Genomic DNA, 13,014 nt, shown 5'->3' with positions numbered 1-13,014 from the left:
TAATTTCTATTCGTAATACAAGAATATAGTTATTAAAGAGAAAAAAAAGAGAAAATAATAGTAGTGTAGTGGGGACCAGAATCTTTAATAAGATGAATACCAAGATTGCTGTTTCTTGTTTTAAAAATTAATACAACATTTTGTTACGTCTGTTATGTTTTATTATAAAAAGATAAACTAAATGAAAGAAACAGCTGTTACGGGAAAAATAACATCATTGTCAACCAAATACAACTTTATTTTCATTCATTTGTTTAGTTCTTTGGGGTGCGCCAGGCTCTTGAAGTTGGGCGTTCACACGTCATCTTTGAATGATGCCCGCTATTATGGTAACCAGGTGGTAGGTTTTGAGACTCCAGAAATTAAAACTTTGGATGATATGAGGGATGATGAAAAGTTCTGGGTAGAAAGTTTTCTAGAATAAAATTCTAAATAATTTCAAATTTCAATAATTTTGTGTAGTATTTGTATAGGACAGGAAGAGGGAATATAGTCAGTTTTAGTAGCTAGGGACCTGGCACTGGAGTGCATCTTTGGTGTTGATTTTATGATGGCCCATAAATTGATAACTGATTTTGATACCATGGCATTGAAAACTAAAACAACAAATATTTGCTTAAAGAAAGGAAACTCAAATCTTGCGTATAACATAAAATCTGCAAAACCAGAAGTCATTCCTGCCGGACATGAAAATATAATTAACGGAAAACTTGTTGCCAAGGGCAGCGGAGAGATTATGACGACAAATTATGTCGGTATAATTGAATCAGGATTGAGGTAAACAAATGAAACACCTGTACTGTTAGCACGAAGCTTTATAGCGTCCCAAAACTTGACTGTACCATTGCGGGTAGCCAATTTTTCATGTAAAAATGTGACAATCTTTAAAACACTACTCTAGGGATTTTGTCTACGATTGATGAGGACTTTGATAAAGACAAGGGTGTATGTGGTGCGGTAAACAGTTCTAGGGTTTGTACTGGCATCAGGAGCACAATTGATAATATGCATGTTGTTTGTTCATTGAACCTTGAACAGAAAGAAAGACTCAATTCCATGTTAGAGGAATATAGCAGCATTTATTTTTCAAAAGGACCAGCTGCTCTTGGTCAAATCTCATTAGTGAAACACAACATTGAGACAGGGAGTAGTTGTCCCCTGCGACAAGGGCTGTGACGTGTGCCTATACACAAACTGAAAGAAATCAAAGATCACATTGACACCATGTTACAGGAAGGGATTATTCAACCATCATGTAGCTCCTGTGATTTTAGTGCCTCAGAAGGATGGTAGTATCAGGTTTTGTATTGCTTATCGCCGGATAATTTCAGTCACTAAAAAGGATGCAAACCCCTTACCACAGATAGACCAGACGTTGGATGGGCAAAACTATTTTCTTCTCTTGATTTAGTAAGTGTTTACTGTCAGATACAACCAACTGGGGACTTTACGAGTTTAATGTCATGCCGTTTGGTCTCTGTAGGGCACCTAGCACTTTTCACAGACTGATGGAAACAGTTCTGGCGGGATTACAGTCGGACCTGTATTTAGTTTACCTTGATGACATTATCATCTTTAGTCACACTTTCGATGAACATTTAGTCAGACTCATGGAGGTATTCGAAAGAATTCGAGGAGCAAACTTGAACTTAAAACCTTCCAAATGTCACCTTTTAAATCAAGAATTAATTGTTTATGTCATGTAATTTCAGAAAGAGGTGTTGAACCCGCTGATGCAAAAATCAAAGCTGTTAAAGACTGGAACCCCCCCCCCCCCAAAAAAAAAAAAAAAAATCTGCATCAGAGGTTCAGCATTTTTTAGGATTCGCCTCGTTTTATAGACGATTTGTTGCAAAGTTTTCAGATATTGCATCACCATTATATAAATTGACTTAACAAAATACACGATTTATTTGGAATGAGTGATGCCAAGATGTATTCTTGGAGTTGAAGAGAAGACTAACGACGGCACCTATTTTAGCTTTTCCGCGTAGTGACTATGAGTTCATAGTTGATACTGATGCGAGTGATTTTGGAATATGCGCTGTGCTCTCACAAATCCAGAATGGAAAGAAAGTCGTTAAAGGTCATTCGAGTCGAACATTGAGCAAGTCTGAAAGGAACTACTGCACTACAAGAAAAGAGCTTTTAGCATTAGTGTTTTTCATTAAACAATATCGTCATTATCTGTATGGCAAGAAATTTCAGACAAGAACAGATCACAAAGCACTGAAATGGCTTTTCTCAATGAAGGAACCGAAAGAACAGACTGTTCGGTGGATCACACAGTTATCAGAGTATGCATTTTCTATAGAACACAGAAAATGTAAACCTCATTGAAATGCGGACGGATTGTTTAGAATACCTTGCCACCAGTGTCGTAATGATGAGAATAATATCGCTACCTCTGCTGTGAATAGACAATTTTGTTATGTACAGAATGATACGACGAGGAGACAACAAGAAATAGTGAATAATAATGATACATCAGATGGTTCTGGAACAGCATGTTGCAGCTCTAGAATCACTGATTCGTCTTCAACGTTAAGAGACCAGTATTCAAATAAGTTTCCAGAAAGTGCAACAGGAACAAGACAAAGACATTTATGTGGTTTTATCTTGGAACACTGGCAACAGACGACCACAATTCCGTGACGTTGAAGGAAAAAGTCCTGTGGTTAAAGAATTGTGGAGCAAATTTGACCAATTGGTATTACACTATAAGAATAAAATCATTCATTAATTCATTCTATATATATAACACATAGCTGAGAGGGTGATGGAGCAGATTGTTACCCCGAGAAACATTGTCGACCGCGGCGAAGCAAAGTTTGAGTATACTTTTTCGAGGGTTGCCAATCTGCTCGATCACCCTCTCAGCTATGTGTTATTGAATGTATTATACTGAATGTCCTATCATTATAGTCTTTTACAAATTAATTTTATTTTAACAGTATTTTCTATGACGTCATGTACATAACAACGTTACGGGTATTAGAAAAGAAAACAACAAAAGTTAAGCAATATGGGTTTTTTTTGTTTTTTTTTTACAGTCAAATAATAACATTTAAGCCAAAACATAGCACTTTAGCATTGTATTTAAGTACTTGATGTACATTCAATTCATTTTCCTTTAAACTATTTTTTTTTTATATATATTTTTGATGGGTTAGACGAGAGGATAACATTCAAAAAATTATCTCCCTCTCAGCCATATGTGATAGAGTAAATTAACAGCCTCGTGTCAGCCAATCAAAATATGGCATTTTAATATGAAGTATGATAAAATGAAATGTTATATATAAGATTGGAAAATGCAAGGAAAGAAGAATATATATTGAAGATAATACGTAATAAGTTAATGAAATACTATACAACCTTCATACTAGCCCACTAGTGTCAAAAACATTTGGAAAAATTTCTGAAAGATTCTATTGGTTTGGAATGAGACGCGACGCTGAAAATTATGTCGCTAACTGCGTTGAATGTGTCACAAGATAGAATCAGAGTAGAACAGCTGGAGCCCCGTCACAACCACATTATTCTGGAGGTCCATTTGAGAAAATAGTAATAGACATATTGGAAATGCCTATGTCGGATCAAGGGAACAGATTTATTGTGGTAATTGGAGATTATTTCTCTCTAAGTGGGCAGAGGCTTTACCTTTTAAGATTCACGCAGCTCCTGTGATCGCCTAAATCCTCATAGATCAGTTTATAAGTAGATTTGGTTCACCATTTCAATTGCATAGTGACAAGGGGCCTGAATTTGAGTCTCGACTGATATCCGAATTATGTAAGTTACTAGGAATTGATAAAACTAGGACGACTACTTACGACCCTCAATCAGACGGTCAAGTTGAGAGATTCAATGTACATCAAAATAAATCAAAGGGACTGGGATGTTCGCCTACAAAAAGTGATGATGGGGTATAGAACTAGTGAACATGAATCTACAACGTTTTCACCGGCTTATGTTCTTTTTGGAAGGGAACTTAGACTTCCATTGGATGTACAGTATCAGTTACCTGATGGCAGCACTGCAAAACATGCCAGTGAATATGTAATGACCAAGGAGAGATTTTTAAAGGCATACGAAGTACCAAGGGAAAATCTAGGACAGTCACAAAAACCCATGACAGATCACTATGACAGGAAGGCATTCGGTGAAGCGTTTGATGTGGGTGACAAAGTTTGGAACTATGATCCCCGAGTTAAGAAGGGGCGGTCGCCCAAGTGAAATTGTCCTAGGAAAGGTCCATATACCATTAAAAAAAGAAGATTTCAGATCTAGTGTATAGAATACAGTTAGATATCACAGGAATGACAAAAGTTGTTCATTTTAATAAACTGAAAAAGTGTGCAATACAGGAGAGAAATAACATGAGATAACCACAACAGATGATATATGTACATAAGTTGACGGAGAAGAACAATCGGCAAACCCTCAGCCGTTTGGAGGATTAGATATAAACTTTCCATTTACTCCTCCAACATCTCCGATTACCAACAACAGGGAGGAAAGATTGGATAAAGATGTTCAAATGAAGATGAGGATGAAACAAACAATAGTTTAAGATAAAATCAGGATGAGGAACTACCGAAAGGAGAGAGAAGACGCAGTTACAGACCTAAGGAATTTAGCAAACGAAACAACACCAATCGTTTAGGAAACTTATAGGAATGATACAGAAGAGACAACAGTAACTGCTTTGCGACTGTCATCAAGGAAATGAAAAATCCAAAATACTTTATAGACTTTGTGCTTGTCGATGAAATTGATAAACTTTGGGACATTCATATCATAATGCAAAGTATGCTTACAATAAACTGACAATTGAAATATTTTGAATGTGCATATAGTTTTGTCGTGTCAAGAAATTGTTTTATTCATGTAGACACGAGGACGTGTCTTACATAGATAACAATGTTATTTAGTACGTTATAGTGTTTGTTACGTTATTAGACTAGATCGGGGATTAGTCAGACCGGAAGTGAGAGATTGTCGTCAGTAGGCCACAGACCACAGTTAAAATGCATTCAACAAAATTTTATTTCACCCCTCTTTTTTCATTTACACTCCCTGAAAACTAAGAAATGAATGATGTACAAATCATTCATGTAATCCAAAGACATTTGAATAGATGCAAACCTTTTAGACAATATGTACATGTTTAGTTATTTTAAAAACACTACATATATTGATGTTCAAAATATGAACTGGTAGTCAATTAAAATGATAAATTCGTCATTCAGCATGTACACATTTTTTAAAGGCAAGCTTTTTAAAATAAGATACAAGAGTGTACATGTCGCCAGCTGTTACAGATATAACTAAGATTGCTAACACAATTCCACCAACCGCACCCATTGCTCTGGATGACGATCTAGAATCATTGACACTGATTAACCGTCTAGTGAATGAGGAAAGCTGTTTCTTATCTAATGTCAATGTGTTTGTTATGTTTTTAATCCATTCATTAATATCACTTCTATTCAATGGTGTATGTTCACTTATTGTATTGCTGCATGGACATGCACACGATGTTTGATTACTGAACACTACAATGAAAAAAAAATAAACATAGTAAATTAATTCATCGAAAGAATGTTTTTAGCAAAATACCATTTTATTGATGAACTGATGTTTCACGCCGATAAACTAATATTACTCTCATTCGTGACACTAACGTGCTCATCTGATAGTTTTAGTTTACATGGCTTAGGGCAAGATCAACTTGCTAGGCGAACCAGAAACATGAGTACGAGCCGATTAGCATGTTGTTACCCCTATTTAATGCTTATTAGAAGAGGAGCAGCAAATACAAATTTAAAAGTTTTTGGCTAGTTTAACCTGGTATCGAGCACTTGTCCTGTCGCAACTGAAGCAAATAAGATACCACGAAACAACCAAGGCATTACCAAACTCCAAGGAAGCATCAAAACGGAATGTTGCCGAAAGGCAAAATCAAAGCCCGAAAACATCAACGATGGAAAACAACTGTCCAGGCATTTACTTGTGAAGAAAATGGAGGGTTATAACCTGATGTTGTAGCTGTTAAATTATTGATGGGTAGATCTTGTTGTATACTAGCTTTTTATGAGTATATCTTGCGATAACTATATTATATTGACAACAATGTGTGAAAAAAAACATTTGTGAACAAAACAGTCGGACATAATAGGTCAAAATTTTCAATTCTAGAGGTGCAGTGGTAAACATTGAGAATTAAAGTCAATCACTATAAAAACAAACAAATAAAAAAGAAAATTGCATACAGACAAAGCACATTAGTAAAAATGAAATACAATACTATCAAAATAGACCACAGCATAATAAGACAATGGCAGGATGTATAAGCAGCGAGCCTAGCCCTAAAAGGGATATTACCAAAAATGGACTAAATGGGCAGTAAATGCAATAATTCACAAAGACAAAAAGAAACACTATAACACGTAATTAAGAAGTTTAACAACATAAGTCCATATAGTTTTATTTATACTTCAAGACCATCATGTATTATTTGTGAAGTTGATGTTCGAAATATCTATCAATAAAGTATTCCGCTAGAAAAAGAAAACAAAAGTTCTTTCACATAATTCTGGTTCATCAAAATTTTCTTTCTAAATGTCCTGTACCAAGTCGTTTCTATGTAATTTGCATTGACGTTTGTTACACTTTAGTGTTCTGTTGTTTTCCTATTATAGTTTACGTGTTTCCCTCAGTTTTATTTTTTTAAGCCGAAATTGTTTTCTCTTAATCGATTTATGGCTTCTGAACAGCGGTATACTACTGTTGCCTTTATTCATCAACTTTTGGTAAGATTCTTTTGGTGACGTTTTCTAAAGTATGAGTCGCAGATGCAATCTCTTGAATACGGAACGAATTGGGAAATGTAAATCCGATATGCAGGTGAAGTTGGTATATTGCTACTAAGGTGAATGTGATGTAAACAGTGCGAATGTGGTTCTTTGAATTTATTAATATTAATATGAATTTTTAATCAAACACGTCAATTTAAAAGTTAGACCATGTGTTTTTTTACGATTGCTTGTTTTAAAAAAAAACTTCAACGTAAGAAATTTATATTACTTGCAATAGAGAAACCAGGCTTATAATTTTGTTATGTCGACTGGCGTTTCGTCTTGACGAAAATCACAAGTGACACTCGAAATAAAAATAAGTTGAGGTCAAAGCAACTACAAAATTAAAGAGCATCGAGGACCTAATATTCTATCATTTGTTAGAAGGCAATCAATGCTTAGGGTACAACATTCTATAATATTTCGAATAATTATAAACAGTTTAAAAGAACAAAAATTAAACAATCAATGATGTATGTCTGCGACAACACAGAAGCTCTGACTACTGGGATGGTAATAGTGAGATAGTGGTTAGGTCATGTAGTTAGTTTAAACATAATATGGTATTGTTCAAAACAAATGGTCTTGTAGTTTAACCATTACTTTACAGTGTAATGTTGTTGGGTAAATGTTTGCCCTTTCCTCATTTTTCATCATGGCGTCACCTACTTTCAATCCATCATTTATTTGTCGCTCTGGTAATGTGATATTTTCTTCCTTCCAAAGCACTGGTTATATCGGTTAGATGGTTCATCCGACGAATGTTAGCTTGTCATCAACTGTACCTGTCAAGTGATAGTCATGTAAACAAATAATACTTAATTGGGAATAGGACAGGTGATTTTCGGACGATAACTTTAATACCACCTAGGTCTACTTATTCCCGGGAAATTGCAACTTTAATGTAAGTATAAGTACATTACTCATAATTACCAGTATATACTAATATACACTACTGGACGTGCGATGCCGATGAAACTGACCGTAAACGTTTTTTGGAATTCATAGCCGCTAATATCTAGTTCATTGACATACTTACTATCGGTTGTTACTGTAGTTACACCTGAAAATATTGTATTTAAGTTAAAATATAAGTATTTTTTATATTAACAGACTTATGCGTTATGTAGACGAAACGCGCGTCTGGCGTACTAAAATATAATCCTGGTACCTTTGATAACTATTTACACTATTGGGTCGATGCCACTGCTGGTGGATGTTTCGTACCCGAGGGTATCACCAGCCCAGTAGTCAACATTTCGGTGTTGACATGGATATCAATACTTTGGTCATTTTTATAAATTTCCTGTTTTTGAATTTTTCGTAAAACTAAGGATTTTCTTATCCCAGGCATAGATTACCTTAGCCGTATTTGGCACAACTTTTTGGAATTTTGGATCCTCAATGCTCTTCAACTTTGTACTCGTTTGGCTGTATAATTATTTTTGATATGAGCGTCACTGATGAGTCTTATGTAGACGAAACACGCGTCTGGCGTACTAAATTACAATCCTGGTACCTTTGATAACTATTAATGAGCATTGCCTAAACCTGTTCATATATATCTCTGTACTAACTGAAGTATTTCTTTACCTGTGTGTCTCCGCGAATGTAAAAGTCGTCATGAGCATTTTATGTTCACTTACATGGGTGTGTAAATCGTCGTACGTTCATTATATGTTCACGATACATGTGTACTAAATGAATCGTCATATATCTATTATGTGTATCATACCTATGTGTTAAAATAACTGAACTTAAAATATGTTTTAAGTCATTATACGTACCATCTGTTGTTGTTTCTGTTGGTAAACCTACAAGAATTTAATTTGTATTTATTACTTGTTTTCTTATTTTTGTAAAAATTGATTGCATGTACAATTTTTAACTATTTCCTTTTTTCTTGCAATGATGTCTAAATGTAAACTCACAGTGTTTACTCATTACTTGACATGCGAAGTCGTTGAAACTGACCGTGAACGCTTGTTGAATTTATAGCCGATAATATCTAGTTCATTGGTATACTCACTTTTGGTTGTTGCTGAAGTTACTCCTGAAAATATTGTTATTAAGAAGTAAATGTTAAAATTACCTTGGAAATACTATTCAAATAGTTGTTAATGTTAAAAAATTACACAAATATACCGAATTAGACTATTTACCGGATTTGGTATCTCATAAGCAACACGACGGGTGCCACATGTGGAGCAGGATTTTCCTACCCTTCCGGAGCACCTGATATCACCCTTAGTTTTTGGTGGGTTCGTGTTGACGATATTCTGTAGTTTTCTATGTTGTGTCGTGTTTGCTATTGTTTGTCTGTTTGTCCTTATCATTTTTAGACATGTCGTTGTCAGTTTATTTTCGATTTACGAGTTTGACTTTCCCTCTGGTATCTTTCGTCCCTCTTTTAGTACCTTTTGCTGTTGGGAACATATGTACTCGTAAGTATAAGTGTTTATAACTTTACAGACTTAATGAGCGTTGCCTTAACCTGTTTGTGTATATCTCCAAACTCATTGAAGTATGTCTTAACATGTATGTGTGCCTCTGTGCACGTGTATGTATTATTAGTCGTCATGAGCGTTTCTTGTTCACTGTACTTGTGCGTACAAATTGTCATACGCACATACTTGTTCATTGTGTCTGTTTGTATTTAAATATATCGTCATTCGCATTACAGGTTCAATATATTGGTGCATTATTCAGCATACGAAGTATATGTCCACCATACATGGCCGAATAAATCGTCATATGCATCATATGTTCACCATACATGTGTTCATCAATCGTCGTACGTATATTATAGGTTCATACGTATATTATGTTTACCATACTTATGTGTCTTAATATACGTGTTCTTTCATTATACTTACCGTCTGTTGTTATATCTGTTGGTAAACCTACAAGAATTTAAGTTGTATTTATTAAATGTTTTCTTTTTTGTAAAAATTGATTACATGTATATTTTAGAACCGTTTACTTTTTTCTTGCATTGATTTGTTAACGTAAACTCACAGTGTATATTCACTCTTAGACATGAAATGTCGATGAAAGAGGGACGAAAAGATATGAAACTGACCGTAAACGTTTTTGGAATTCATAGCCGATAATATCTAGTTCATTCATATACTTACTTTTGGTTGTAACTGTAGTTACTCCTGAAAATATTGTAATTAAGAAGTAAATGTTTAAAATTAATTTGGAAGTACTATTCAAATAGTTGATTTTGTTGAATAATTACGCAAATGTACACATTAGTACCTGTTACTATTGTAAACATATGTACTTTAAAGCATAAGTATTTATAAATTTACAGACTTACTGAGCTTTGCTTCAACCTGTTTGTGCATATCTCCGTACTTGCTGTAGTACATTTGTATGTCATAAACTGTCTGTGTACCTCCGTGCACGTGTATGTATAAGTCGTCATGAGCATATTATGTTCACTGTTCACGAACTTCTGTGTATAAATCGTCATTCGCATCATACGTTCTCAATATCAGAGTGTATAAATACATACATACTTGTTCATTGTGCCTGTTTGTATTTATATATATCGTTATACGCATTATAGGTTCAATCCACGGGTACTGATTTTCTACATTTGAAGATGTCTGTGTCAAGTCAGGAATGAGGGATCATTACAACTAATGTACACAAACATCTTAAAATTCAGTTGTTCGATGTGTTTTATCATTTGACTTTGCAATTTGATAAGTGACTTTTTGTTTTGAATTTTCCTCAGAGTTCAGTATTTTTGTGATTTTACTTTTCACCATTCATCAATCGTCATTCGTTTATTGTATTTTCATACGTATATTATGTTTACCATACTTATGTATCTAAATGTATGTGTTCTTTCATAACACTAACCGTCTGTTGTTGTCTCTGTTGGTATACCTACAATAAGTTAAGTTGTACTTATTAAATGTTTTCTTTTTTTGTTGTAAAAATTGATTATAGATACATTTTAGAACCATTCACTTTTTTTTTGCATTGATTTGATCTCGTGCAAGCTTGTTATCATATATAGATACAATGTATCGTACGCATACTTCCTATGTGAGGAGAAGTAAGTGGATTTAAGAGTAAAACTCAACTGAAAATAAAGATGAGTATTGAAACCTAGACATTTAGACATAATTTTATGCTTTCTCAGAAGTTACATGATATAAATAAGAACTCTTACAGCTAAACACTGTCGATGTCTCGTTCGATCTACTGTTTGCTATCTGTAATATCTCCAGAAATGCTACAAATAAATAAAAAATATTTTAGAATGCGTTTCTGTATAAATGTCGTTCGAAGCACTTTTTTGCTTATACCTTCATCGGGAACGCATGCGCATAAAAGCGAACATTTTAAAGCCAGGGATTTATAAGAATCTAAGCAAATTAAGAGCTCTGTAAACAAAACATTAAAAAAATTGCCAAGTTCAAATATCAACTTTTATGTTGAAGCCTTAGTTAATTTTATTTCCTAAATTTGTTAACGAACAATTTTTGAAGATTTGTTATAAATCCAGTCAGTCTACTCTGAACCAAGAATACTGACATGACTTGATTACGGGAATAGGATTTGAAAGGAATTGGTCAGCAATGAGACGACAAACCATTGACCAAAATATAACAAAATACATCTTAAGGGCAAATATTTATACAGTATCCAACAACAGTCAAATGTTCCTTCTAATATTAATCAACCATTAAATCTCCCCGTTTGTCTATAGTAGTGAATACATTAAACAGAAATCAAAGATATGTCTCAAACAATGACAAAAAAAACATAGAAAAGGCAAAATGTGTCATCAACATCAACCGAATAGCCATACAAAATCCAAGATGACAGAAAATCAGTTTCCAGATTTGATTACTCAGGCATAAAATAATATAATTGTTTCATTTCTATTATTTTCATTTTTAATATAAAACATTCTCCGTTGTAACATTATGCTCAAATAATTCATGTGCGTTTTGTCATCGTAAGACATTTTAAAATGTCAAATTTTTTTTAAGATTGGAGAGCACAATGACAAAGACCCATACCATATAGTTGGGAATAAAAGACCCCGACATAACAAAATATATAAAACAATGAAATTGAGAACCAAAGGCCTAGTTTTTGACAAAACAATTTACTACAACTTAATATGACAGACATGAACAAACGACAATCACTGTACTATAGGTACCTAGCATATCCGCAGACGACTGATGTAAGTATTACACCGAATTTAAATATTGAAGATGTTACTTGAACAATGGCTACTTGTAAGAGTTATAACAGGTAAACTTCCAGTTTTTGTTACTCTACAAGCGGAGCAAATATGCTAAGAAAATGTATTTATGATTCAACTAAATTAAACGATGATATTTAGATTACTTTTTGTTTGGATTACTGATATTAAGTAATATTAAAACATATAAATTATATCCATAGCTATATATATATAGGTATATAACGTGTTTAACTAATTTACTTTTCTGTGAAATGTTTAAAAACAAATCAAAATAGACATACATACCTCGCTTGCCAGATTTGACTTCAAAGAAATTGAATGAATCTGGATCGTCATATACGTTAAAAACTGGTAGGGCATCAAAGTTTTCCGAACTATCTATTATTTTTTGACAGCTGTTGTTCTGTAAATTATACAAGAAACCTACACATCGGTACCAATATTGACATTGCTTGTCACACTCTGTTTCGTCAGGTAAATCAACAGTCTCAAAATAGGTGGCGCTGTTAAACAACAACGAAACATTGTTATATCTCACAGCTGAACTGACTACAAAACAAAATACATGTTTGCGTTAAGTTTACACGGATTGTATCTAAGTTTAAGGACTTGGTAAACCACATCTTCGTAAAAATTATAAGATTTATATAGTTTACCTCGGTTATTGCATCTTAACTGTAGATTAATTCTTAAAAACTAAATTGTAAAGAGGAAAATGAGCACACTTAAGTCAAATAATAACATTTGTCTTTGATAACATACGTAAGAATAAGAATGTACCTATTTTTCTTTGATAACATACGTAAGAATAAGAATGTACCTATTTTTCTTTGATAACATACGTAAGAATAAGAATGTACCTATTTTTCTTTGATAACATACGTAAGAATAAGACTTTTCCTATTTTTC

The 13,014-nt window shown here is 33.7% G+C and overlaps 2 protein-coding genes across 2 annotated transcripts in view; one reads left to right on the top strand and one right to left on the bottom strand.

The window, feature by feature from the left end:
• Nucleotides 1–3,648: 3,648 nt before the first annotated feature.
• Nucleotides 3,649–13,014, bottom strand: part of LOC139513744 (uncharacterized) — a 31,544-nt gene continuing 22,178 nt past the window's right edge. The window contains exons 5-13 of the mRNA XM_071302513.1: nucleotides 12,391–12,654; nucleotides 11,056–11,118; nucleotides 10,740–10,766; nucleotides 10,001–10,024; nucleotides 9,740–9,766; nucleotides 8,893–8,916; nucleotides 8,651–8,677; nucleotides 7,903–7,926; nucleotides 3,649–5,561 (exon numbers count right to left, since the gene is read on the bottom strand). Coding sequence (XP_071158614.1) covers nucleotides 5,248–5,561; nucleotides 7,903–7,926; nucleotides 8,651–8,677; nucleotides 8,893–8,916; nucleotides 9,740–9,766; nucleotides 10,001–10,024; nucleotides 10,740–10,766; nucleotides 11,056–11,118; nucleotides 12,391–12,654 — 794 coding nt within the window. The 3' untranslated portion in view covers nucleotides 3,649–5,247. The remainder of the gene's footprint in view (nucleotides 5,562–7,902; nucleotides 7,927–8,650; nucleotides 8,678–8,892; nucleotides 8,917–9,739; nucleotides 9,767–10,000; nucleotides 10,025–10,739; nucleotides 10,767–11,055; nucleotides 11,119–12,390; nucleotides 12,655–13,014) is intronic.
• LOC139511134 (uncharacterized) lies at nucleotides 3,925–4,239 on the top strand. Its single transcript, XM_071297707.1, has one exon. The coding sequence runs from the start codon at nucleotides 3,925–3,927 to the stop codon at nucleotides 4,237–4,239; it is 315 nt and encodes a 104-aa protein (XP_071153808.1).

Source organism: Mytilus edulis, chromosome 2 (assembly GCF_963676685.1).
Source record: "Mytilus edulis chromosome 2, xbMytEdul2.2, whole genome shotgun sequence".
NCBI lineage: Eukaryota > Metazoa > Mollusca > Bivalvia > Mytilida > Mytilidae > Mytilus > Mytilus edulis.
Note: the sequence above shows the minus strand (reverse complement) of the source record. Positions and strands in the feature narration are given on the sequence as shown.